Genomic DNA, 26,680 nt, shown 5'->3' with positions numbered 1-26,680 from the left:
ATCCAGTGATAACTGGATTTCATCGGCCGGAGGCAAAATTTTGATAGTGTTTACATGCTTCAAAGCAGCATTTGTGCAACAACCCAGTTTGCATGAATTTATGCAAACTGGCGACTTTTTGACAGGTGAAATGCCAAAATAAAAGACACTAACATATTTTTTTGGAGCGAGTCAGCAGACGTGAATGAAAATGTCTCATCAGTGTTAAAACTAGTATATATGTAGTTAGGGCAGAAATTTACACTTTTCTCTTTTTCTACCATGTACAGTCAGAGGTCACAATCAATTTCACCTTGTCAGTCTGATAACAGAGATGCTGTTTCCTGTCGGTCATAACATGTTCAGTCTGTCCCTTCACCCTGTTAATTCTCAGTCTGTGTGTGTGTGTGTGTGTGTGTGTGTGTGTGACTATGAATTTGTGCGTGTGTGCACATTTATGTGTGCCCTTAGGATCCCATTAGGATCAAAGTCTGTTGTAATTGCCTTTGTGTCAGCGGGTCTCTGCACTAATAAAAGGCAAACTGATGCAGGTGCATGAGAATGTGCAAGCTTAGGTGCTGCCTTATCATTAGCCCACTTTAGAGGTGCACTGCCCTTTTCTGCCACCACAGGGAGCAATTGATGAATGAAGATTGGGGGAGTGGTGGGAGGAAGGAGGAGGGGTGGTGGTGGTGTTTAACGTTCAGATAATTACAGCCCTACATATGTGTTTGATGGTCTAGACTCACTCTAAAGGTGAGCTGGTCTTTTGGAACTTTTGCAGGGGTTTTTTCACTTCTCTGTCTGTGTGTTCATATGTGAGTGCATGGTCTACAGGGCTGTAGCCAGAATTTTGGAAATACTCGTGATAAGACCAATAAATCCCTAGATAGATTTGAAGGAACTTAATTTGAATCATTTTTCAGGTTTACTCAGTAATTTATTGTAGAAAAAGGTCTGTCCCAGATTGCCACAAGATCATCTAAAAGCTGTTTTCTCAGCTGTTTTTCTGTTTAAATGTTGTTTTCATTGAACTCTGTATCTCTTCATTTTTCTTGTCCTAAAAATTGTCAAATTTAATACTGGTTAAATTGTCAAATTAATCCAGCAATATTGGTATCCACCTTACGAGAACCCACTATTGTCGTACACATTCTCAAAGGCGCAGTGATTGTGGGAGGTTATGTGTATGCATCAGTCTATTTGATGCATTTGTAAAGTGGCCAAATTTCAACTCAGTGTGTTTTATTGGCAGGGAAGAAAATTGACATTTTGGGTGTGCTCATCTTTTCTCCTCCTCTTCTGCTTGTTAACAACCCTGAGATCATCTGACTTCTTGTGGTTCTTCCCGTATTGAAGCAAATGTTGCCACATCCCCAGATCTTATTGATACAGGTGGTGACTAAACCATCACTGATAGGACTGATGGCCAAAAATAAGAGTCAAACCTACAAACCACAAGTCTATACAATTTCAAGGACTCAGTCACTGACATCTGTTTGCACAGATGTCAGGAAAACGGTGTTTACATTTCTTCTCACATTCAGCAGAGTCCTTGGTGTAGGTGCTACGTTATATTGTTTTTATAATCTTTGTTGTTTAAATAATCATTTCAGCATAGCAGAGAAATGGTCCTACACCATAGGAGGACAAATGCACGGCAGTGTGTGCTGCACACACGTGGATTATGTGTTTCACACGTGCCATATGTGTTTCTTGGCAGAAAACTGCAGCGTGTGAATAAGGCTTAAGGAGTGTTCGTGTGTGTGTGTGTGTGTGTGTGTGTGTGTGTATTTTGTGCTCTTAAGGATTTTGGAGATCTTTTTCACCTTAGGAAGGGAGCCTCAGGGTGCAATGGGTGGGGGGGTGGCTTGTGTGAAGTTATACAGCAGATGTTACACCTGTTCGCCATATAGCACCCGCACGCACACACTCTGTGTGTATCTGTTCCCAACTCATTATATGCCATTGATACATGAAAACTAAGTTAGCATTTTACAGTGGGTAATTATGAAAAAATATTTCTGCTTTTGTTCTATAAAAACTAAATGTATAATTGCTCATGGTATATAATGCCCACAATACCCTTAAACAAGAGGCATATGTTTTTTGTCAGACATATGTTTTACATTTTGAGCCTGTTAACATTACCTCAGTATAGCTGTGTGATAAAGGTTGTCAGTTGTGGAACAATGAGGTTGATTTGGTCTTTATTATTATATTGTTCAAGCAGACTGCAGTCAGAGTAAACTACCTCCTGAAGTCTGTAGAGAGAACACGGTGTCTCTTCTTTCTGTTCCACTTTTGCCTTTTGTGACACTCTCTTCAACCCTGTGTCTTTCTTTTCTCTCCCTTCAATCAACTCTCTCTCCAGGATGTGTGTGTCGGAGTGCCCCAGTGGCTTTTTCCGTGATGATAAGAAGCGCTGTAAGAAGTGCTCCTCGCTGTGTGAGACCTGTGTTGGTAGCCGCAGTGACCAGTGCACCACATGCAGGGCTGGTTTCCACCTCAACGAGGGCTCCAACACATGTGTTGCCAACTGTGCAGATGGCTTCTACCTCGACCATGGTATGTTTCACTGCTGGCTCAACTGGCTCTACATTGCCCAAACTCTTAACTAATGAGTACACATGATATCGTTCCTTTTTGGTTTGGGGTTTTAAGCTTCTTCTGACTTCAGTAGCTTTTCCTCTCCTTTGCATCTTTTTCCTTATAACTTAAGAAACAACCAAAAAAAAAAAAAAAAAAGAAAACTTAAATGTTCTCAGGATGCTGCAGCCAAAAAAACCTCCATCAACACAAAACCTATCAGTGGCTCAGCCATGATTGCCCATTGTGCCCAACCAAGGTCGCTGATTTGTCCTGGCAAGTCCATTATACTTAGCTGTGCATTGATCAGATTCTCAAGGTCCCTAAGATCAGAGTATAGTGAAATGTATTGTTCTGAGTGGGGAAGGTAATCGATAAATAGAACAATGCCAATGCTGAGAGAAAAACTGGACTTTAAAAAATATCTGTCCCCTGCACCACAAAAATGGTGTTTTAGTTCACTATCTCAGAATGCCATTGTATCCTTAATGTAATGTCTAACCACTTGTTTATTTTTTATGCACTTGCTGAACCCAATAGGACTGAAAAGCCTGCTAGTAAGCAGATATTTTTCTTCATCAGATTACAGTGGAATAAAACGTGAAATAAAACAGGTTTGCAAGAGGATTGTCTTTGACTATGTTTACAAGAAGTCGTCTTGTTTTCTCTGTGTCAAACACAGGTTCATAATGAACAGAGTAGGGCAGCGGTGTTAACGTACAGTATGTACTAAATGTATGTATTCACTGGTTAGTCTTATGTTCAAGATGTATGGCAGCCTGGATGAAAGTAAGGCAGGAATGGGAGGCTGGAACTATGTATATCTTATAATTATGTCTATATATTGGTTTGCAGCCAACACAGTGTAAGTCCTGGCAGCTCTCAGAGTCTCTGGCAGCAGATCTGATGTGATCTGATCCAAGTTCAATCATAACATTTCAGCAGGCCAAGATGTAGTGGATACTTTTTTCCTTTGAAATGTTGGCACAGCCGAGTATTGTGTTGTGTTAAATGAGCTATCTAGAGTCTATTTTGTCTTTGTCAGTCTGACAGCAAGCCAAGGTGAATTCCTGCCTTTATCAACACGTGGACACATTTTATTACTGGTCAAGATAACTTTTTTAAAAGAGATACTGACCTAATTATGCACAAATTAATGAAAACTATGGGATCTATTGTATGCTATGAGTGGTATCAACTGAATTAAGTGTTATAATTTGACTATTATGTCAAAAAGTCAAAATCCATGTAAGCACAATATGTGGACAGTTCCTGACATTGTAACTAGGATTTCAACTGCTGGTTGTTTTCCTTATTGATTAAGTGTCAGAAAATGGTAGAAATGCCCATCACAACTCCCCAGAGTCAAAAGTGGTGCTCACTCTTCAGATTGCTTGTTTTGTTTAACCAACACTCTATAATCCATAGATATTTAACCGAAGAAAGTATAAAAAAGGAGCAGATCCTCACGTTTGAGAAGTTGGAATCAAGAAATGTTTTGCATCTCTACATGGTAAATTACTTAAACAAATTTGTATAGCGATTATCAAAACTGGCGATAAATCATCTTTTGATCCACTAAGTGGTCAGTCATGTAATCATTTCAGCACTGATTTTCTCAGCTAAAATAGGAAAGCAAAGCCTGGGAGGCAAAAGTAAGAGAACATTTTCTATCTATCTGCCTGTGACCTGTCCATATCCTGCATCCACCCTTTAATGATTTTCAGATTACTGAAAATCTAACCGACAATCCCTTTCTTACTCGCAGTCTCCTCCTCTTAGCTCTGACTGTATGACTTTCCAGATAAAACCATAAAGGATGTGTCATACGTAAGCAACGGTTTTCGGAAATGTAGAAATAACAGTTTTGATTAATGGCCATAGTCTGCTCTCAAATAGTCTACTGGTTTCCCACGAACAATAAAACATGTTATGCACATATGTTTTTGGCAATCTTTGTTGCTGCTGAAGGCAGAAGTGTCCATGTGCATTGTGTCAAAGCGTGTCATTGCCTTAAGTCTGCCTTTTGAAATATTCATCTACATTCCTATCCTCCCTCACCAACACTACAATCTTCTTTTTCATCCCTGCAGCTTTAGCCCTTTGACATTTCCGTTCTTCCCCCTCCTCTCTCTTGCCATCTCTTCCCCCTGCCTTTTGTCCTCCTGTTTTGTTCATCTGCCCCCTTCTTCTGCTTATTCCCTCTCCTTTCCTCCTCCACTTTTCTCACTGGTCTTTCTCATTCACTTTACCCCTTCTCCTTCTCTTCATTATCGTCTTCCCCCTTTGCTCCCTCTCTTCGTTTCTAATGCAACCAGACTTCTGGTTCCTATTAGCCACTGTGTATGACTGGCTCACCCTCTGTCTTCCAGATTCCAACATTTGCAGAAGATGTCCCGAGAACTGTAAGAAATGCAACACCTCCAATATCTGCACAGAATGTAAACCTGGGATGAGGTAAGCCAGAAGTCACACTGAGCAATACCTAACCAGTCATTGATTAGTTTAAGTCTTGACATGCAAATGATTTCAGTCTTGCTGTGTCAATTGCTATATAAGTTGTGACTATACACTTTATACCTTGCAGTGTGTTTAATTTTTTACCATAGTAACGCTATAGTACTGCAAATACATTGAAATCACTCTGCATTTCCTCTGTCTGGAGCATTGCCCAAATTTGTCTGGTAGCCCAATTTCAACTACTTAACCACTTGAACTCTAAAGGAGTCAGCAGTCTGCCTAAATGGAAGTGTTTGTTGGATGGTTGTTAAGTGTCTGAAACCCTGTCTCCCCACACCTGTCTGACATTAGAAAGGGAGGGTACTGTGTCCGGCAGTATAACTTTATGTAACTGACAATTTGACATGTACAGTCACTTCATGCAGCAAATTGACCAGGTGTGTGTCTCTCACACTCCTGGTCCATTTGCTCCTTTTTTATGTTTTACACAATTCATCACACATTAGCCACTTCTTGTCTGTACAAAAAAGTGGAACGCCTTGAGGAAAGACAGTCAGGAAGTGTCAGTGTGTCACCTCTAATTACGACAGTGGTCTTGAAAGAATGACTTGACTAAAACTTGGACTGCAATTTGAAATCAAGTTCAGTGAGTTTGACCAGTGCTCATCTGTACAAAGACAGCAATGTGTCCTCTGTCTGAAAAGATTAAATGCTTGGCTACATATAACATAGAATTCACCCAAATTGAAGATGTAAACAGCAGAGACAAATGAGTTATTTTCGCATTGTCCCTATTGTAAAATTGGTTATCCATCTGGCTCTGTGGCTCTGTGCTCGGAAAAGCCTCTTAACATTTAATGTACTCCTGAGCCTGCTACTACCAGACCTGCTGGTATAAATTACAGCTTGCTCTATGTTGGTTTGCCATTACAGTCAGCCCTCTGTCATAGTAGTACAAATAGTTATGTCTTTGCATCAGTTTTGCTTGAATATCATTGTTGTGGTTTGAGGATGAAAAACCTTTAACCACTGCAGGGATACAGTGCTGCTAATGTAGACCAGCACATTATGTTACATTGCGGTTTGGGTTCACAGCATGAACCAGTGAAACCAGGGCCTCCCAACTGTTTTCCACTTGGGACCCAAATTGAGTAAACTGAGTTTCACCCTGTGACCCAGGCTTATTAAAGCCCACATATACTCGTGTCATGCAGAGACCCACAAGAAGCGGAGCTGTTGCCCATTTTGGGTTGTGATCCTTGCTTTGAGGAACCTCTGATTTAAACCATTTAGTTATCAATGCAGACATGTTCCAGTTCATTTTCTGGCCATTTCACAGTAGCCTGTTTAAACCACTCCAACTACACTTGACCTGACAGAGGATAGGGCGTTTCAGAGCGCTGGAATTTCTGATAGGTCACGAAGGAAACACTTGTAAGTGTTTAAAACATATTGTGGTCTTGAACCGGGCTTGAAGTGTTCAGTGTAGCCAGAGGTGGAGGTGGGGACACTTGTAAGCCATAATTTCCTCCAAATGCCAGTGAGACCACAGTAAGACGCATGCTCACACGTATACACATGCACACACATTCACACACAACTCTCCCTACTCCCATTCAGTTCACCATTCATGGTTGGTTAGACGCTGAGGAGGAAGAGAGGACCAGGCGAGATCGTTTCTGGGAAACGTTAGCTAACACAGACCAGCTGTTTTTCAGCTCAGCACAGCGAGCTCACCAACCTGTCCTCACTGTGACTTCACAGAACTGACTTTATATCCTCTAAACCTGCTTCCTAACTGACGTTTACCCCACACATCTTCCAAAATCATTTGTATATTTTGGTCAAAACAACAAATTTGTTGTGACTGCACTTGAATCTAAAGGGACATCACATTCCTGTACATCAGTCAAAAAGCGAACTAGAGGTCAGCCGCTAATGTGTACACCCATTCTCCCTAAATATTTAAAAATTGTTTATTAGCAGCTGGCTTGTAACAGGCAAACTTTTACTGATTTGCTGTAAACTGTTTGGAAATACGAGGGTGCTTCTTCTCTCTGTGTTAGCAGAGAATCAGTTGCTGCTGCTTGCGTCGGTTTTATGTTGCTAATTAAAGGACATTATATATTTTTTACCAAAGTATTTTTTATCTTTCTCTCTCCAGCCTTCAAGGTAACAAGTGTCAAATGACCTGTGACCCGGGGACTTATTACAACGGCCACAGAAGGACTTGTGAACCCTGCCATCGGGCCTGTGCCACCTGCGCAGGTAGGAAATTGTAGCCCCATCTCTATTAGAATTACAATTATTATGCAGTACAGCATGTACTTTTGCAGTCATAATGAACACTTCAGGAATGTTTTTCATTTATCATCTGATTTTTAAATGCCCTAACAACATGCCCTGAAGTGTGTGTTCATGTGTTTTTTCAGGCACAGGTATAGAGGCGTGCACTAAGTGTGCAGAGGGCTATTTACTTGAGGACTGGCGGTGTGTGTCAACATGCAGCACTGGCTACTACCTGTCAGAGCAGACCTCAGACAACGGGCAGGTGCAGAGGTCCTGTAAGAAGTGAGTCAGCACGCCAGCCAACACCTCGACGCCACAGTGAAAAACGTTTAGATCTCCAGTCCATAGAGATGAATAAGGGAAGCTGGAGCTCAGGGAATCAAGTGTGAATTGCCATTAGGAAAAAAAAAAGACTTTAAGCCCAGGTTGTACTTTCTTAACACTAGTTGTTCTTTCTACAGAGAACAATCTTTGCATTTCCCAGTTGTCTGGTTTCTCATTTAACAATCTGAGAGAGTGGCCAGATGACTCAGACACCGGCATCTCCTATGAAACAGAAACTTTGAAACTATAAGTCCCAGTTGTAATATGAGTAAATAGGAATGGTGCCATTTTTCTTTGAGTCAGAAAACATTACACTCACTCACTGCCACCCTTCCTAAGTGGAAGTCTAAGCGGAATACTTACAATAGTGGACTTGTTGCCATTTTAAGTTTACTATAAAAGCATGAAACTTTGTCAACTTATAATTTGATGAATTTGACGTCATTTTGATCAGCCATTCAAAACTACCATTTGGTGCAGTCTTTATTTCTATCTCAAAGCTGTGAGCAGTTTTCCAACAGACAGCTCTTTTGCCTCACTCTTAAGTAATGTTAACCTGGATGAGGATATAGGGGAGGGTAAGAACATGTAAACATACTCATACTCCTATCTTTGATGACAGTTTGATGACTACTTTGCCTCCTATCACACGCGCAGTCAAACTCCTCCACAGACGTCTTGGCTGCTTTTCTTATCGGTCCTTGTGGTGGACTTTCCTCCCTGCAATTTTTCTCTCCTACCTTGAATTATTTATTGCTCACTTGACCCTTTACCTTACACGATTCCTTCATTCTTTGTCAGCTCCCCCATCAGATCATATCAGATAAATGTTTTGCCTCATTTTCACACTAGCAGGATCAATAGCTGTGTTCTATTGTTGCCCTTTTTTATTTTAGATATTTTCTTATCTAGTTGTTGTGGTAATGCCTGTGTTCAAAATTCACTCTCTTGACTTAACCAAATCACACCAAATAGGCCAAAACAATGAATGCCAGTCAGTGAAAGACAGCTGAATTTTCCTTAAAGAACAGTTCCATGTTTCAACAAGGATATGTGAGCACAGTTCAGTGCTGCCTAGACCTACATCTTGTAAATTTCCTCATTGGGGGGCTAATAAAGGGTTATCTTATCTTATCTTATCTAATTCTTCATACAATCATCGACAGGTGTGACCATAGCTGCTACGAGTGCTTGGGGCCCGGTGAAAGAAACTGCAGCAGCTGTGTCAGTGGTTACAATCTGGAGGCAGGAGCCTGCGTGGTCAGCACCATCTGCAAAGATGGTGAGTTGTCAGCTTTCTTATTAACATGATGGTCTCTATGTGTTTATTTTATACTTGTGGCATTGCCTCTCACAAGGAATGTGTTGTCATAATGCATACTAATACAGTCTGCAGTGAGATTTCGCTAAAGACTTGGACTCTCCAGGGCACTTAATTGGACAGAGTTGCAGAAGGGAAAAAAAACACATTTATTTAATTCACATCAGTATTGTTTTTTTTGCTAAAATGTTAAAGGCCAAAATGCACAAATTGTGGTCTAAACAATCCAAGCTAATCAGAGCACCAAAAGCCTCAGAGATGCAGATTTACATCTTAACTCTTTCTCTAAGCTATTTTGCATCTCCACTTAAATTAAATTGTGTTATATGCCACAGGGTATAAGATGAATGCAAAAGGTAGCTTTATTAAGAAAAGCTGAGGATTCAACTATGGCCTTCTTTTTTAATATTTTGAGCTTTGCACTAAGTTCTAACTTCTGAGTTAAACTGCTCTATTGTAGCCTCAAAGCAGGGAGGTGATCTGTCCTTGCTTTTGCTCTTTGTGTACTTTATCTAAAGGTCTCATTCATGGTCTGCATTTTACTAATATACAATCTCTCTGGGATTACACACTCACACATTCTTATTTTATTCTGATATAAACTCACCTTTTTCCTGGTTTTCACTGTAAACCATATATAAACCATATATAACTAAAAAGTTTCTTGAAGCATCTACTTATTCTTTATCCCTTTTCTTATTGTTTTCCATATAACGTGCTGCTCTACCATAACTTTCTCATATGTCTTGTGTCTTTCCTTGCACTCAACATTTTCTGTTTGCTCTGCTTGTCTAGTCTTTTGCATGTTTGGCCTATTGATCTTTTAATGTAAATATCCTTGTCTTTCACCAACCAGCTGAGGTGAAAGTCTGATTATGAGGCTTTGCGTGTGATTCACTGCTCTTGCCGTGACCTTCTCATTAAAATGAACCTGTGGCCGAAAAGTCTCCCAGCTCATGATGAGATAAAGCTCAGAGGAGAGAAATGTCTGCACAGTGTGACCTTTCAGTCGATGAGCTCAAAGTGCACACTCAGTCTGTTTCCAACCTTCTTAACTGGTTTCATATTGGTGAAACGTTGATTGACAGCTCAAAAGTGACCAGTACATTTAAGTGCTGCTGATAAGTGAAATAATTGGCTTAAAGGTTTTTCAGACTGGTGGTCCACTTTGTTTCCTGTAAAATGACACCAACTTGTGAATTTCAAAATTCTTCAATTTTCTAATTGTGTGATGTTTGTTTTCTCTCTCTCTCTGTGTTTTTTTTTCCTCCCAACTCTGTTTTCCCTCTCTTCTGACATGGATCCAATCACTCCACTGGACTACAATCATTTTCCACCTTGATGAACATCACCTGTGATTGGATTAAAAAAAAAAATCTTCCTGTTACCTGAATCCTCTCCTGGCCAATCATGTGGCTCTGCCTGCCGTTCAACCATTTCTAATGGTTCTACCCTGTGTGTGTGTGTGTGTGTGTGTGTGTGTGTGTGCGCGCGCGCGTCTGTGTGTGTATGTATGTATGTGTGTGTTTTTTTTCCACATGTATTTGTGTGTGTGCATGTTTTCCCTCTCCCCTCCTTCCAAACTCCCCTTGTATCTCTTCTTCCTGGTCTGTGGAAAGCAAATGAAGAATCTTGGGCGGAAGGCAGTTTCTGCGTGCTCGTTAAAAAGAACAATCTTTGCCAGAGGAAAGTGCTGCAGCAACTGTGCTGCAGAACGTGCTCGCAAAAGGGGTGACGGGACGTACTCACTGGGCTTAAAAGGGAGTGCCGGGGGGGATGTGGGGGCACAGGGGGCACCCCTCCTTCTCAAGCCCCCCCCTGCCCACTCATTCACAGTCACATAATTTATAAGAGAATCTGTGCCTCTTAAAGGGACTGCATCGGAGGTGCGATGACAGGACTACAACAAACCTACCTTTTTTCTGTACTGGGACACACACACACGTGGTCAGGGTGTAAAATGACTGGGACTTATTTCAAGAACAAATGAGCAAATGAAAACAAAAGTGAAAACAAACAAAAGAATAAAAGTGTCGGTATTTTGTGACCAAAGCATCGATGCCAAAATAATTGAACCTTCTTTTTTGTTGCCAGTGTAGGAAGCATAGCTAAAAACAGGAGCCACTCAGCCTGTGAAACTCTGAATACGTCTGTGTGCATTTTTATTTTGGCTCCTCTTCCTCCTCTCTTTCCAGTGTTAACGATAAACAGATGGAAAGTGAACATACAGTAGGAAAGGCCCTGGTTTTCTGCCTGTAAATATACGTCAGAGGAAAAAAAAAAAGAAGCTCACTCAGTAATGTGAAAATAATGTCTGTCTGGGCTGACTTTGGCTGTTTAGGGGAGGGAAGACAAATTCACACACAGTTATATGCACACTCACACACACACACACACACACACACACACACACACACACACACAGCACAATGATGCATATATGTCACACACATACACTTATAAACATGAACTCAGACACATAAATCAGCCGTCACTTGAAGTTACAGACGCCGCAGTGTCACTGTACGCCAAGACTGATGCACGTTACTGACCAAAACCACCTCATTTCATTTATTTAAAAGCATAAACCTGCCCTCTGAATAGTGTGTGTGTTTGTCTTTATTGGTGTGTGTAGAAGAAGAATGCCATTAATTCTTGATGTAAGCCCAGACAGCATTGATTCATTCCAGAGGTACTACAAGACGAGTCGATAGTCATTCCTTCCGGAGCTTTCTGCAGAGAAGGAAACGCCGCAGTGAGTCATAATGAATTTGTGGTACGAGGGATGCACCGATGCCCATTTCTCACTCACGGTGCAGATTCTGGACGCTAAACTTTTGCCCAAAACTGAGTATCGATTCCATCCGTTACCGTGACTGAACAATTTAAAGCCCCACCATTATTTTGTTGTCACTGGATAAAATAATTGTAACATAACTTATATTTGTTACAAGGTTTTATTTTCCACGTGCCATATGTAAACCCCACCCTCCCACAACCCCACCCCGATAAAGGGAATTTTGTTCAATAATTATATTTTATCTGTATCGGTGCATCCCTACATGTTACTGTTCTCAAAGAAGAAATAGAATTTTAGAAGTTTCATCTTTTCGTCATTTCATTTTAATGGCAGTGCGTATCAACTGAAGTATTGCTCCACACTTTGAACACAGAAGGTCAATGATCGGCACAGAACATTTTCTGCTGTTATCATGTTTCATCTGCAGGTAAAGGTCTCTGACAGGCAGACAGACAGCAAACTGCTGTGGTGCAAATCCGAGCTGCAACAGTTTTACTTTCAGTTATTTCAGAAAAAGGATTTTGTCCAGTATTTAGATGTAGAACCGCATTTGGCAGTCGAAACTTTGTGTTCAGTCAACCCCAGAGAAATTGGAAAACAAACACAACGAGGCAATCAATTTTTTCCCCCTATTTACATCATATTTGTTAAAACTGAAAGTGAACTGGCAACATCACAGCAGAACCAGGAGTGTGTCAAAAATGTTAATTCATACTGAGTCCAAACTGTACTGTGTGTTGAGGCCGGCAGACTTCAGACGCCTGGTTTCTCCCCCTGTCTGTCTCTGAATCTTACCCGATGAAAGTCAAACGTTATTCTGGTGGTGCTGGTTTCTAACAAAGAACAGCAAAAAAATTTAATAAAATAATGTTTAAGATTCTTATTCTGTGTGGGTTTTCAAACCTGCAGCTTGAGCATTTACAGTATTAGATGAATTGTTGTACTGTCAACTGGTTATGGTTCTTGATGATTTGTAATAAAGCTTGATGAATCCCCTGTTTTGGTTAACAAAAACTTATTCTTGGTCATTGTTTAAGATGACTTGAATTGACTTTAGATTGTGTGTTAGTAGACACATACACACACACACATGCACACACACCCACACACACACACCCCTCGTATAAAAGCTGTTTTTATTGTGTACCTGTGACATATCTGTGACAATGCATTATTAATGTTACTCAAAGTCCTAGTTTTGAAAATCTTTTTTTTTACTTAAGTGTTCTTATTAAAATGTTTAATCTGTTCATGTTTTTGTTTTCAGTTCTCATTAATTATGTTGACAGTGCATTGTTTGTTCATCAGTTTCTCACTTCACTCTCCAACAGGTTTTTTTTTTTTTAAAACACTCCTTCATGAAGGAGAATAAGATTGTTGATATTCAGATCATTGCTTTCAGAAACTCTTTTATTTTTTTATTTTTCAACATTCAATCAGATTGACTAAATGAAAGTTCCACATGCCCTGGGCAGAGCACTTAAAGGGAAACATGTGCACTCAGTGACAATTAGGTGGAAGTTAAAAACAGGTCATCAATGCAAGGATTTACAGACTCATTTAAGACACAAACTTCATTATGTTAATGTGAATTTAGTTGAAGCTGTTTTACATTCATGAAAGGGCTGAGATATGCCTGCATATCGAACTTACTTTCTTGTTTCTGTTTTTCGGCATTTCCTTTTCTTGCCAGACAGCAGCAATTCATATTATAGCAGCAGATATCAGCAACTCCTAGGCTATAGTTCAAACAATGTCAATATATACTACTTCAGTCTGTTCTGTTAGAGGGTGCAGCAAATAACAAATTTCCTCATTGTCAGTAGCTGCATTCAAACCCGCAAGATATTTATTGTAAAGTGATAATAATGGTATCATAGCCTTCAGTGCTAGTGCTCAGTCTTGATACACTTGCAGTATATAGGAGATTCTGTGTCTCTAATATACAATAAAAGTAGGTGTTATATAAGTAACCGTAACCACTCTCCCAGTCAGCCCCATACAACCATCTTTTGTTTCGTTTTGTTCCTGTCCATATTGTAGAACTGGTATATTAATATTATATGTAACAATTCAATTTGAGTAAGTGGATTTTGCCAAAAATCTTTTCATGAGCTCACTGATGCTGCCTTATTCATGTCTGATGTAAGCAGTTCAAGATGGTTTATTCACAGTGCTGTTGCCAGCTCTGACCAGTAGTATAGCAGGACACAATTTGTGTTTGAATAACCCTGTAGTACTATTTCTGACCTACTTCATCACTTAGCACAATTGTCTGGGAAGCCCACAAGTCTCATAAAGTCAAACAATGTAATATTTTTTCTCCACAGCCATCATGCAAATCTATTTTATTTAATGATTAAATAAAAGTCTGCACGTTAATTTTGATCCTCACCAAACTTCAAACAAATATTTGTTTGTGAAGTGCATTTCATGCCATGTTAGTTTTGTCAAGGTGCCTCCCACCCCTAAAGACATGCATGTTAGGTAACAAGGCATTGGCATATTAAACAGTCAGGTGAAAATACTGAGGACAAATTTTCCCTCTGGGATTAATAAAGTATGCCTTAACCTAGGTTAAGAAGAAGGAACACGGATAAATTATGTGGTTAAAATTCTCTTGACCACCTGCTGGGTGTTGTGAGTATGTTTTTCCTCTACTTTCTTTGACCAAGTATGTGCAGGTATCAGAAGGTGGAAGGGCCGGGGAATTGGGATTCAGCACCAGGTGTGGTGGATGTCAGTGTGATATCTGCCAACACAACTCTCTCTCCTGACAGAGTAGACTGTCAATGTCCTCACAAGGTCAGCCGAGTCCATAACAGAGGAAAAGTTTTACTCCCATTGAGTGACAGGCTCTCTTTCTTCTCTGTGCCATTCTTCTCCCGCCTGGCTGTGGGAGTCCAAAGTGTCTGCTTTTGCTGAGTGGAGTTGCGTGGCTTTCCATCCCTTGAGAACTTGGCTCCCTGTTTGTTTGTGTGCATGAGTGAGGGGGAGACAAACAGAAAGACAGGGAGACAGTTTGTATATGCATGTGTGTCTCTATGTGTGTGTGAAGGAGAGTGACGGCGTTTATTAGGGGGCTGTTTGAATGGTTTCAGCAGAGCTCTGCTGAATGGGAAGCCACCGCCTGTTGTGTTTGTACACAAAGAAGCTCTTTTGTTTTGAAAGGAACAATTGAGCTTTTCACAGAAAGCCAGAGAGCAGAGACAACCTCGCCGCTGCCTTGAAGGATGCTCACACTCACACACAGCTCCATCCTTATGCCTGAGCCAGTGTCTGTCACCTTTGTCTAATACAAAGGTAGGATAGGAGACAATGTTTATGCCTCTTTTGTTATGGCTCTTTTCAGTGCTTCAAGTGTGAAGCTGAAGGTTGATGGGGTTTTTGGAACTTTTTTTCCCTTAATCCTCCAGCAACACTGGACACAATAGCTTCTATAAATTCTATGACTGCCCTAAGAGAATTTGAACAAAGTTAATGTAACACTCATTCGGGCGAACCAAAAGATAATTTGGTAAACATGATTTCTTTATAATATTACAAGCACAATAGTTGCGATTTGTATGTGTCACAACCTGGAGTGTGATAATGTCTTTATCAATGCTAGTGACTCAACAATTACTTTGCCAGGTGTCAAGATTTCTGGCACCCAAAACTCCATTTCCAGCCTGTACTCCATTTTGCAACAAAAACTTTCCGACCTTCCAAAACCTACGCACATTTTCAACATTTTCAGCAGTGGAGGATGTGACCATGGGGCTGTAAGAAGGCATTTTATTCTCAAGTGAAAAGCAAACAAGGAGGAAGTTGGTATTATTACCAAATGTGCTCTTTGTGATATGGTAGATAATTCTGTTGCACCTCTGCTCCAGTTAGCAAACTTGTTTCTCCTTCATGCAGTTGAGCCAGGGATCTGCTCTCATTTCCATTACCTGGTCACTAGCACAGGTCATTAAAAGTAATTGCTTATGGAATGTCCCTTTTAAGTCTTCGGCTCAAATCTGGTTAAATAATATGAAGTACTTTCCAACAATCTTTTCTCAGCTTGTCCTGTTCAAGGTCTGAAAATTCCCCAGGCAGCCCTGAGAGTCACCAGGGGTGGAACAGGCAAATACATTTTTTGGGTAACGTTCAAGTTCACATGTCTTTGGACTGTGGCAGGAAAGCACACAAACATGGAGGGAATATACAAGCTCAACGAACAAAGGGTTTGAGTATGAGTTTTTACAGGTTAAACTATGATAATCTGTCTACTTCAAGCTCACAAGAGGCAAAACTAAATTCTAAAGTCCAAATATCTGTTTATTGTAAAAGCACTCAGCAATTAGAAAGTACTCCTGAGAGTACTATTTTCAAAGATGTTTTTAAACCTGTGAAATGCATTTGCACATAATAAGAAAACAAGACAGAGAACAACAACAAAATAAACAACAAAAAAGAAATGAAGAGATATACTTGTTATTCTGTGGGAGATACCAGAAGTTAGAGGACAATGAGCTGGACCTTTAGTGAAATGGAAACAGTAACAACTGACTGTTGGTTTAATTGGTGCAACTAGGACACATCACAGCATCAACTCAAGTCACTCAAGTAAAAAAAAAAAAAAAAAAAGAAGAAGTGAGCACACACATAACAAATCTGGTAAACAAATAAAAACAAAACATGGAGCAACCAAAGTATGAAATTAGTTGTTGAGGATTTTTTTTTTTTTTTTTTTTTTGCGGGAAGTGGTTCTAGAAAGACCTTGAGGCAGACTTTGTCAGGCAGTAGGTGTGAGGTCATGTCGTTCACTCTTTGTCTCTGTCTGTAGGAGAGTACCTGAGTAAACACGGACTGTGCCACCTGTGCGATGCCACCTGTCTGCAGTGCACAGGTCCGGAGAGAGAGGACTGCATCAGCTGCCCTCCAACACGGTGAGGACCCCTGACATATACACCTGCATTCAAAAGATACAATGTAATACTGCTGAGGAGGTTTACTTACAGTACTCCAATGGAACTAACCCACATACTGTCAAAGGTGAAGACCTAAAACCTGATAAACATGGTGGTCCACATGAACAAAAAAGACACTGTTACTCACTAGTAGAAGTGATGTTACGCTTAAAGACAGTTCAAGTAACCATCACTGCAGATGTAGAAAGTAGCTCGTTACAAGAGTTGAGAAATATTCTGCTAACGAAATAACCAAAGCTAATAGTGGTTGCCTTAGTTTTTGTTTTTTTGTCACTTTGTGTTGCTTCTTGGGCTGAGTTTGCACGTTCATTATGAACCACACTCCACTTGCAGGTTTTTTGATGATGGACGCTGCCCCATTCGCTGCCAGACAGGGCGCTACGCATTGGGGAGGCAGTGCTATCTCTGTCACCACACCTGCCAGGAGTGTACTGATGAGGGACCAGACAACTGCACCAGCTGTGACAGAGGTACACTAACCTGGGATTTGAAAACCTTGTTTGATTAAAAAAAAATGCACATAAAAAACATTTATTTTTTTTATTGTAGTGTAAATGAAAATTGCATTGCTTCAACTGTCAGGAAAAAGGTGCACCAGTTAGTGCAGATAAGACATCAATACATTCTTGTACATCTGAACAATCCCTTCCATTTCTTTCCCACCATATAAAGCCTGCACGCTCTGAGCCTTTGAACTGATACAGGTAGCTTTTTTTTTCTTTTTCTTTTTTCTTTTCTTTTTTTTTTTTTTGCAGAGGTGTTTGCTTAAAAACCCATCTATCTAGCTGTGACTGGAATGTAAGTGAAATCGTGCTTTTTCACATGGATCAAGCTAAGGCTCATTTGTGCCAGACTCCACCAATCAATCCTCTAAAAGTAAATGAATCTAATTAAAGCAGTAATTCAGCCAAGGCCTGCTGATAGATGTGTTAAAAGGGGGATATCAGTCATCTGTGGTTCTATCCTCGAGCAGAGGTCACTGCACATCTCTCAAGTTTTAGCTGACTTAAAGGACAAACTGTGCCTGGATTTGATGACTGAAAAACCTTACTTTGTGGTAAGTTTTCTAGGATCCCATGCAGCCAGTCCAAAGTCCATAAAAACCCAGCCCTTTTTTTTTTATCAGTGTAAAAACAATCGTTGTGATAAAACCCGGACGTCATTAGAGGCTCACAGCTGAAGAAATATCATCCTGAAGGTGGTAGTAATAACTGTGTTTATCATGGTGTCACAGACAGTATTATAGCTGTCAGAATGAATGTATTTACACTGGGGAGATTCTGTTACGCACTCACCCACCTACACACACACACACACACACACTTTAAGATACCAGACAGCCAAGGAGAAGATTAACACCAGATTTCCCCCTCACATACACACTCTCTCTCTCTCATCCCCACCTGCGCGCACACACACACACACACACACACACACACTCAATTAGCCGGCAAGTTTGTCAGACTGTGTTTGCAAATGTGGTTCCATTTAATTGCAGGTCTGTCTGAGGCTCAATGAGACATAACAATAATAACATGAAGAGACCCTCCATCTGTCTCTTCCTTGTGTCATTTCTCTCTCAAAACAACCTCTCTTATCTTGGCCAGTCACCCACACACACACTTGCATGCTGGTACGTATTCATGATACTGACCTTTGATAGTAATGTGGAGTTTGTACACCCCTGCTGTCTCTAGAGGAGGGAGAAAAAAAATGAAAGAGCCGCAGAATGGAGTGTAACAAGGAACAAGGGAAGATATGAAGACAAGAAAAGAGGTTGCTAATCAAAAATATGAAAGTGTCCATTTCAAAAGTACTGATACACACAGGCCCAGACGCACATGAAATCACAGTTACGCACACCAGTACAGAGGTTCTTTTTTTCATGTCTATGACAAAGACAGGCTGGAAGGACTTGAATCTTAGAAGCAACTAAAAACCTAATTGTTAAATTTAACCACTACTTAACACTTAGTGTTGACATTTGAATTTATATCAATTTGTGTGGTTTGAATTCACCTGTTTTAAATTTCCAGTTGGTAGTTCCAGGATGTGCAATATCAAAAACATATCACGGTATACAAATTCAGAGAGAAAATTCAGGTTTTTGATATTCACAAAAGTATGTTCAAGTTGCTCAAATTATATAGTTCAAGTCAAATTGTCGTGATGAAATTCAAACACCAAAATTCAAGATGAAAAAAATCCAAGTTAAGGACAAGCAGTTGAGCTTATGTTCTGCCATTCAGATGTGAAAATAATAAATAAATAAATAAAAATCAATAAATGATCCAAGACAGACATGTTCACAAGAGCAACATGGAAACCCTGCACTCTGTAAACTAAAAAAAAATAAAAACATCCTTATCGTGGCTTTCTAAAAATTGCTCAGACCTGCAATAAACTGTTTTGTCTGCTGTCAATGTGTTACCATTCAGTGTTCATCTGTGATGAATTACGGACAAACCAACAAGTCTGTTCCTGTGTTTTTGTCGTTGTGTATGAGTTCCTGTCTGAGTCTATCTGCCTGTTTTGTGCATTGTGAGTTTTTGTCCTTAAGAGCATTTTCCCGCACTGATCTCCTTTTCTTTTCTCGCTCCATCCAGACAAGTTTGAAGTGGCCAGGTACCTCTTTCAGGGTCAGTGTCGGGATGTCTGTCCAGAGGGGTTCTTCCATTCTGCAAGAAACCGGTGTGAGCCCTGTCCCGAGGAGTGCCTCATCTGCATGGCTGCAGATCACTGCCTCCACTGCAGCCCAGGACACAAGCTCAGAAATGGCCACTGCGTCCCGTTGGTGTGCAGTGCAGGTGAGAGATGCAGAAATATCCACATTTTGCTACATGTCTGTTTACTCATGTCACTATGAAAAGCATTTTGTTAACTTCACATTGCAAAGGTTGGGTGACTTTTACAGGGGTCACCGCTTTGAGTAATGCTGCATTTTAAAAAACATGAGCATAAATAAGACAATGTGTTGTTTTAATTCTAAATGTAGGCAGCATTATTGTTAAATTAAAGAAGAGTTTGGGAGGGATTTTAAATCGCAGCCACTGTTGCTCAGCACCACTGTCGCACAGCTGGCCTGAATTTGGCAAAACGTCACCTCAGGGAACACACATGTAGCACACTGACCTCATTTTAAAGCAAGTATTAAAATTCAAATACTCTCAGAAAATATGCCAACATGCAGAGCTCCAAGCCACAGTTTAATAGAAATATGCAAAGACTGACCAAAGAATTGGAAACTATTCTTTGGACTGGGCTTTTTTGAACCAGTACAGTGTGGTACTAAACACATTAGGATTTCTGTGTCAGGTGTGAAAAATGTGCAGCTCACTGAAGGAATTTTAAGCTTCTGGAGATAACAGTAATATTTCATAAATGACTCAAGGTGCTTTTGAAAGTTTGGGAACTTTCATTAATAAAGCTACATGTCAGTGATTCAGTGGTGATTCAGATAATTTTCTATGGTGCTTTTGACATTTATGAGTTTAGCAATGAAGGAGTCTGCATTTATCAGAAGAAAAACATATACATGATGCTGTAGCTAAATACTGTATGAAACAGAAGAAATATTTTTGAAAGAGAAACAAATGAAAATGTCCTTCCAAACAAATGGAGTCAATGACTTTTCTTAACTTCGTTCATCTGTCTAGGCCTGCCTGGTGCCGATGTGCTCTGGCTTCCACTTTCTGTTCTTAATCTGTTCAACTAAAGAGTGTTTGCTGAATTTATTTTGCCATCAGGGAGATTGTGAAAGATGAACACGTTGCACTTTATCTCATCGCATGAGATCAAACATGAATGCCAGCCAGAGGAGGATCGAGAAAAAGCTGAAATGTTTTGAGTGAGATGTTTTTTTTGAGATATTTGAGATAAGAGGTAGAGGCGAAGGTGGGGAGTTTCAGCTTCACTACACTGAATGTGAGACTGAGGTAAAGGAGTTATGATGAGTTAGTATGTGATATAAAGTGTATGAGGGGGAGGATGAAACAAATTCTTATCATATGTTGTAGGCAGGTCTCAACAGGCTCCTCAGATGGCTTGAACTCTGCAGCAGGCAAAACTGGTGGTGTGGACAGTGGTGGGGTTTGTCTCTTGTGCTTGTTTGACCAGCCAGCTGTTAATGTTATTTTATTTAAATTTTATATCTGAATTTCCATTTCTTCTCTTCTCTTTTCTTCTCAGACATAAAGCAGACCATAACAAAACAAAGAGCAAATACTTTTTCACAAAAGTATATATGTGTGTGTGTATATATATATATATATATATATATATATATATATATATATATATATATATATATATATATATATATATATATATATATATATATATATATATATTTGATCCACTGTTTTGTGTTCATCAGGTGAGGTTGCAGATGCAGAGAATGAGGATTGTCTCCACTGTGACGAGGGCTGCAGGCAGTGTAAACGCAGTGAGTAGACATCTCTTTCTCGCTCCTCACTTTCTCTCCTCCTGCCTCTTTCACCTCCTTCATCGATCAAACTGCAGAAATAAAAACAAATCCACTATAGCTTCAGCAGCGGCTATATATTGCATATACTACAGGGCACACCACACTATCTTGCAGCGAGAGTGACTGCAGATGAATGAAACTTGTGCGGCTCTACATTTACTGTCGTCGCAACTGAAGACTTCTGTCAATTTAGTCCTCAGGAGAGCGATACAGTGAGATGTTGAGGATGACCCAAGACATGGCACCTAATAATGGATTTACTGTGGGGTGCCTGCATCTACCAACGATGCTGCCTTTGATTACTGTTGCACCTCACTCTTTGCTCCAGGCTCCCTATTTACTGCAGATATATCATCATAAATTAACTTGAATGAGCCTCAACAACTAAGCTAAGTTATTAAAATGTAAGGTTCTGCAATTAATGAACATTTTGTTTATTCCAATAAACCTTGTAGTGAAGTTGTTTGGACAAACATAGACCACTTCACTGCACTTAACTGCAGGTTTCCTTAATTATCAGACACCTTACCACATTAGACAAGGTGCAGAAATCTGATATTCTCTATACTCTTTTTGCAGGACTCATGTTTATTATCTTCTTCACCAGAAAAACTGCCTGAAATCTAACTAATGTCGGAGGCAGACATCTCTGCTTCCAGTATGATCCATTTTACCTGCGAAGGGTGAAAAACAAAACAAAAAAAAACATGATTTTCTGCTCCTGGGTAAATACTGCCAGTATCTTTTCATCTGCTATTTCCCTGCAAATGACGTTTTGGGTAAGATTTATTGTTGTTTTTTTTTTTCACAGCAATGTGAAATGTTAAAACTTACAGCATGTGCTCCCTAAATCTCATTCCTTGTCCTCTTCCACCTCACCCTGCCGGCACAAGTCACATAAAGACGAGAGCACTTCCTTCTCCCAGAGATGATTACCGACATACCATAGAAAGTTGTTATTGTGCTGAACTCGTCTGAGGTGGAGACGGGCTGTTATTATGTCATTATGCATTCTGGGTGGAATATCTTTCTTCACTCTCACCCTCACCGCAACCTCCCTGCCACCCACCCGCTCTTAGTAATCACAATTCTGCGAGCTAAACAAGTCAGTCAGCAGATTAGGGTTTTGAGATGATTGGCCCTTTGACGCGATGCTACGGGCTAAAGTGAAGATGAAACAGAACGTGTGGTGTCTGAGACTGGCATCTGATATGTGTGTGTGCATGCTCACACTATGTGTCATCCTGCATTTCTAAGGTTGTGGAAGACCGTTTGAGGCATTTACAGTAATATGAGGACATTTTTAGAATGTGAGGTTGCCTTGGTTGGACTTCACTTTTTTGTGGGGTTACTTTGCGTGTAGATCTTAAATCATAATTAGGATTAGATTGGTTTAAGACGTGCCATTATGCAGTAAAGGAAAAGTTCACTGCAAAATTGTGTCATTTTTTAATGTTTGTAAAAACACTAAACAGGCTGGTTACTAGTTTTAAAATGGCAACAATTACTCAAAAGCAATACAAGTGCTCTGAAGGCAAACTCCAATTCACAGGTTGGGTGAGCCTTGCCTTTAAGAATGGGCTAACCAGTTAATAAATGAACTGTGTGTGTGTGTGTGTGTGTTTGTGTGTTAGTTTGTGATGTGCTGTGAGAGATCTATCAATGAGCCCGCCAGCCTGACCGTGTGTGATAAGATGCAGCAGCACCTATTCAGTCCTATCTCCCCCATCAAATTACTTCAATACTTCTTTTTAACTCATCATCAGTTTTACACACTTTAATCCTCTCTGCATGCTGCACACATTAATCATGGAATGAGGGCTTGAAAAATATTTATAATTGAATCAGTCCTATTTCAAATCTGCCTGTGTAATTTCAGGAATGGCACTGACACATGTTTTGTGTAGTCCAGTGACAAAAGCTCTCTCAGGCTGGCTCACCAGAAGTTGCCTTTTACCTAACATTAAAAAAAACAACCCCTCATTATCTTTGCCCTCCTTGGCACATGGCCCCATCGCTTCCTCTGTTACTGAGTGAGTAGCAGTGCTGCTGGCACGTCTCAACGCTCTCTTTAAGTTTTACAGTGAACATCACCATTCCTCCTCCCTGGGCGTCTGTGCTCTCACTTCTTTCATTCCCTGCTTACAACATCTCAAGATGGGTTGTGGAAACACCTTTTTTTCTCATGATAAGATGATTTACAAAGACTGCACAGTACACCACGATTTGTCTACTTTGTTTCAATATCAACTGCCATTGATATTCACTGGTCATATAAAGCTTTGGGAAAGCAGTAATCCTACAGCTCCTTTGCTGAGGAGCTGGACTCCTTCTGTTCAGAGGCTGTTGTCACATTAAAGCTCATCTCACCTCCAGTGTTCAGCTGATTTGATGCTCTTTTCTGTGCTTGAACTTGTCTTTCTCTTGAATATTTCACTTCATTATGCTCACACATCTACTCTCTTTTTTTTCTATCATGAAATCCACTTCTCTAACACTTCTTGATAAACACACTTTATCAGTTTCTCCCACTGAAGTGATGGTTCGAGGTGTTCATCTATCACCTTTTCTACTGAGATTAAGTGATCATCACATTAATGTGATTGGTAATGTTATATATAGCTTGTGAGTGCATGTAGACTCGCTTGCACATTCCACAAGTGCATACTTCAGGATGTGTATGCCAGTTTAAATTCTGCTGAAATCCCCCTCTCCCCTGGCTTGCACAGTTAATATTTATGCGGGCGCTATTTTCTCTCCTCACATAGACACAGCCTGAAGGCACGATTTCCGGCTCCTCACTCCCTCTCTCTTGTTCTATACCTCCGTCCCTCCCACCTTTCCTTTCTCCCAGTCTCCCTCTGTATGAGTAATTGCTTTCACAGGTAGTGGCTTGTCGACCGCATTGAAGTGCAAACCAGTGCAGTGTTAAGTTGTGGGTGCTGGAAGGAGACAGAGAGAGGAATGGGGTGTGGGGGTCGATGGAGGCTTTTCTGGAGAGGATGAAATGTCCCAAGGGAAAGTCTGCAGAAGGGGCTTTTTAAGAAGTTATTTCCATCTTTCTCTCTCCCCACTTCTATCTCTCCTTTACCCTCTCTCTCTCCTTCTCCCTGCTTCCTGTCTGATCCTTCTCTCTCTTCCTCTTGCCCCCCACCCCCTACCCCCCTCACCATCTTGTTCCCTCTGTCCTGCTCTGACATTGTTGGATTAAGGGATGACAGCGTGTCTCTTCCTCAGTTACCAGTTAGATTGACAGCTGGAATTAATTAGTTTGGAAGAAAAATGAACTTTCTCCTTTGGTGTGTGTACAAAAAGTGTCTCTCTCACTCTCTCTCTCTCTCTCACAAACACCTGAATTACTTATTAATATCCCCTGCATATGTTCTCCTGTCTCCAATAACAAAAAAAACACACACACACACACATACACACACACACACACACACACACACACACACACACACACACACACACACACACACACAGAAACAGCAAATATCCAAGTGTTTTACATAACCTGTCAGTCACATTATGCTTATTTTTGTGTTGTTCAGTGAAAGTACACCTGCAATGCAAGCTGAGCAGACAACACACACACAAAGCACTAACACAGTATAACACAACAGCAGCATCTGACTTTTCAAGATAAGAGAAATTAACAGATATCGTAGGTGTGAGCTGAAATGGCCACAGTGACTCTTTGTCTTTGACATTTGTTTGAAAGCTCCTGGGTTAGATTTATTTGCCAGTTCACTGATCACTCTCACAGATGATTAATCTGAGAGTGTCATTCATTCACTCTTGACAGGACATTTATTGTGTGTTGTCAGAGTGCCTCCTTCTGGTGTTAAAGAGAACTGGGCTTGGAGAAATCACAGTGCTGCCTTTGGGAGCACAGTAGACGAGATGGGGGATTTTTCCACATTGCTACGTTAATTACAAAACATACACATACACCTACCGTGACAGTTATATTATCTTTTATATTATTGCTTGTAAATGAAAGACTGCTGCTTCATCTATACATGCCAGTTCAAAAAGTGTAAAACCTGCAACATCATATTTAAATGTGAACAGAAGCTGCAACAATTAATATTAAAGCTGATCCATCTTTTTTGTATCGCTATGGGATTGCACACAAAGCCTGTTCACTAAGTCCAGAATACACAACATGCCCGATCTCATGTTAATGATTCATTTTAATTCATCTTCATTCATTTTAATTTGTCTTCTTTGTGCTCTTCACCACAGGGGGTTCAGGAGAGCAGGACCAGGAAACTGTTTGCCTCAAATGTGAAGATGGTTACTACCAGTAAGTCTCTTTGGTTGACGGTTTCCTTGAGCTGCACCCCCATATTCACTGGTCCTAATATTGACACTGTCTGTCTGTCTGTTGGTTAGATTGGGCACAGACTGCCATCAGTCCTGTCCAGATCGGACATACAGTTCAAATAACACCATGGTGTGTGCTCCATGCGAAGACAAACAATGTGTGGTCTGCGACCAGTCCCAGTGCTACTGGTGTGACGAGGGATTTTACGTCTTTGGTAACATTTGAACCATTTCTAAGTTTGGGATGAATTATAGTGTGAGGATCAGCTGATAAACTCCTGGGGCCCGAATGAGTGACTCAGTATCCTTCAGATTTGGTAAAGAGGATGGGCCTGTAATTTCAGTATTGCCATACTGTTTTCAGATGCTTTAACCATCCCATGTAGAAACAGTTCGGGGGAAACTGTGATCTGTACCAGATTTTCATATAAAATACTGTCATTTGTTAAATAAGTACAAGTGTCAGATATGACTAATTATTTTTTTCATTAAAAGAATTAGAAGTTTAATGGTAAATAGATGAAGTATAAAAAGTGTATCTGTGTGTCCAGATGGAGAGTGCGTGGATCACTGTAGGGAAGGGTTCTTTGTGGATGAGGAGAGTCAGGACTGCGAACCGTGTCACCGTGCCTGTCGTACCTGTGGAGGGCCACAATATGATGACTGTGACTCTTGCGAGGATGGATACACACTGGATCATGGGGAGTGTCTGGAGGGGAAACGAATGGCCACCTGCCCTGAGAACCACTTCAGAAATGGTACGGCAAATTGTATTTAAGCAGCTTCTAAATGTTGTCAACATTACCTATCAAATGAAACTGGTGAAGAGTGCTGCAGTGAGATATATTTTTCTGTCGTTAGGTACTCAATAACATATCCCTTGGTCTATTTTTCATCACATCTGACATTCTTTGAGTTAGTTATGAGGGCCATCCCCTCTCTTTCTTGTCATTCACGTCTTACTATTTTGTCCTGGTTTCTGTTTTCTTTTTGTCACCAGATAAGGATGAATGTGAGCTGTGCCACTCCACGTGTAAGACTTGCTCTGCTGCAGGGAAAGAGAACTGCAGAAGCTGCCACTCAGGTAAATATATTCTGTCTGTATTCTGCATCATCAGATCCAGCCTCTAAAACTATAGAAT

The 26,680-nt window shown here is 40.4% G+C and overlaps 1 protein-coding gene across 4 annotated transcripts in view; it reads left to right on the top strand.

The window, feature by feature from the left end:
- pcsk5b (proprotein convertase subtilisin/kexin type 5b) overlaps positions 1-26,680 on the top strand; it is a 75,307-nt gene that overhangs the window by 41,246 nt on the left and 7,381 nt on the right. For 2 of the 4 annotated variants that reach the window (XM_018668399.2, XM_018668398.2), the window contains exons 16-28: positions 2,354-2,547; positions 4,941-5,025; positions 7,193-7,296; positions 7,461-7,599; positions 8,808-8,923; positions 16,576-16,678; positions 17,054-17,190; positions 19,327-19,527; positions 21,096-21,164; positions 25,458-25,518; positions 25,608-25,753; positions 26,090-26,296; positions 26,539-26,622. In XM_018668399.2, the coding sequence (XP_018523915.1) occupies positions 2,354-2,547; positions 4,941-5,025; positions 7,193-7,296; positions 7,461-7,599; positions 8,808-8,923; positions 16,576-16,678; positions 17,054-17,190; positions 19,327-19,527; positions 21,096-21,164; positions 25,458-25,518; positions 25,608-25,753; positions 26,090-26,296; positions 26,539-26,622 (1,646 nt within the window). Of the gene's footprint in view, positions 1-2,353; positions 2,548-4,940; positions 5,026-7,192; positions 7,297-7,460; positions 7,600-8,807; positions 8,924-10,581; positions 12,759-16,575; positions 16,679-17,053; positions 17,191-19,326; positions 19,528-21,095; positions 21,165-25,457; positions 25,519-25,607; positions 25,754-26,089; positions 26,297-26,538; positions 26,623-26,680 lie in introns of those variants that run through there. The other 2 variants (XM_018668401.2, XM_018668400.2) reach the window with 2 other exon arrangements.

This window comes from Lates calcarifer, linkage group LG13 (genome assembly GCF_001640805.2).
Source record: "Lates calcarifer isolate ASB-BC8 linkage group LG13, TLL_Latcal_v3, whole genome shotgun sequence".
NCBI lineage: Eukaryota > Metazoa > Chordata > Actinopteri > Centropomidae > Lates > Lates calcarifer.
The sequence above is the reverse complement of the archived record's forward strand: the minus strand, read 5'-3'. Positions and strand labels throughout refer to the sequence as shown.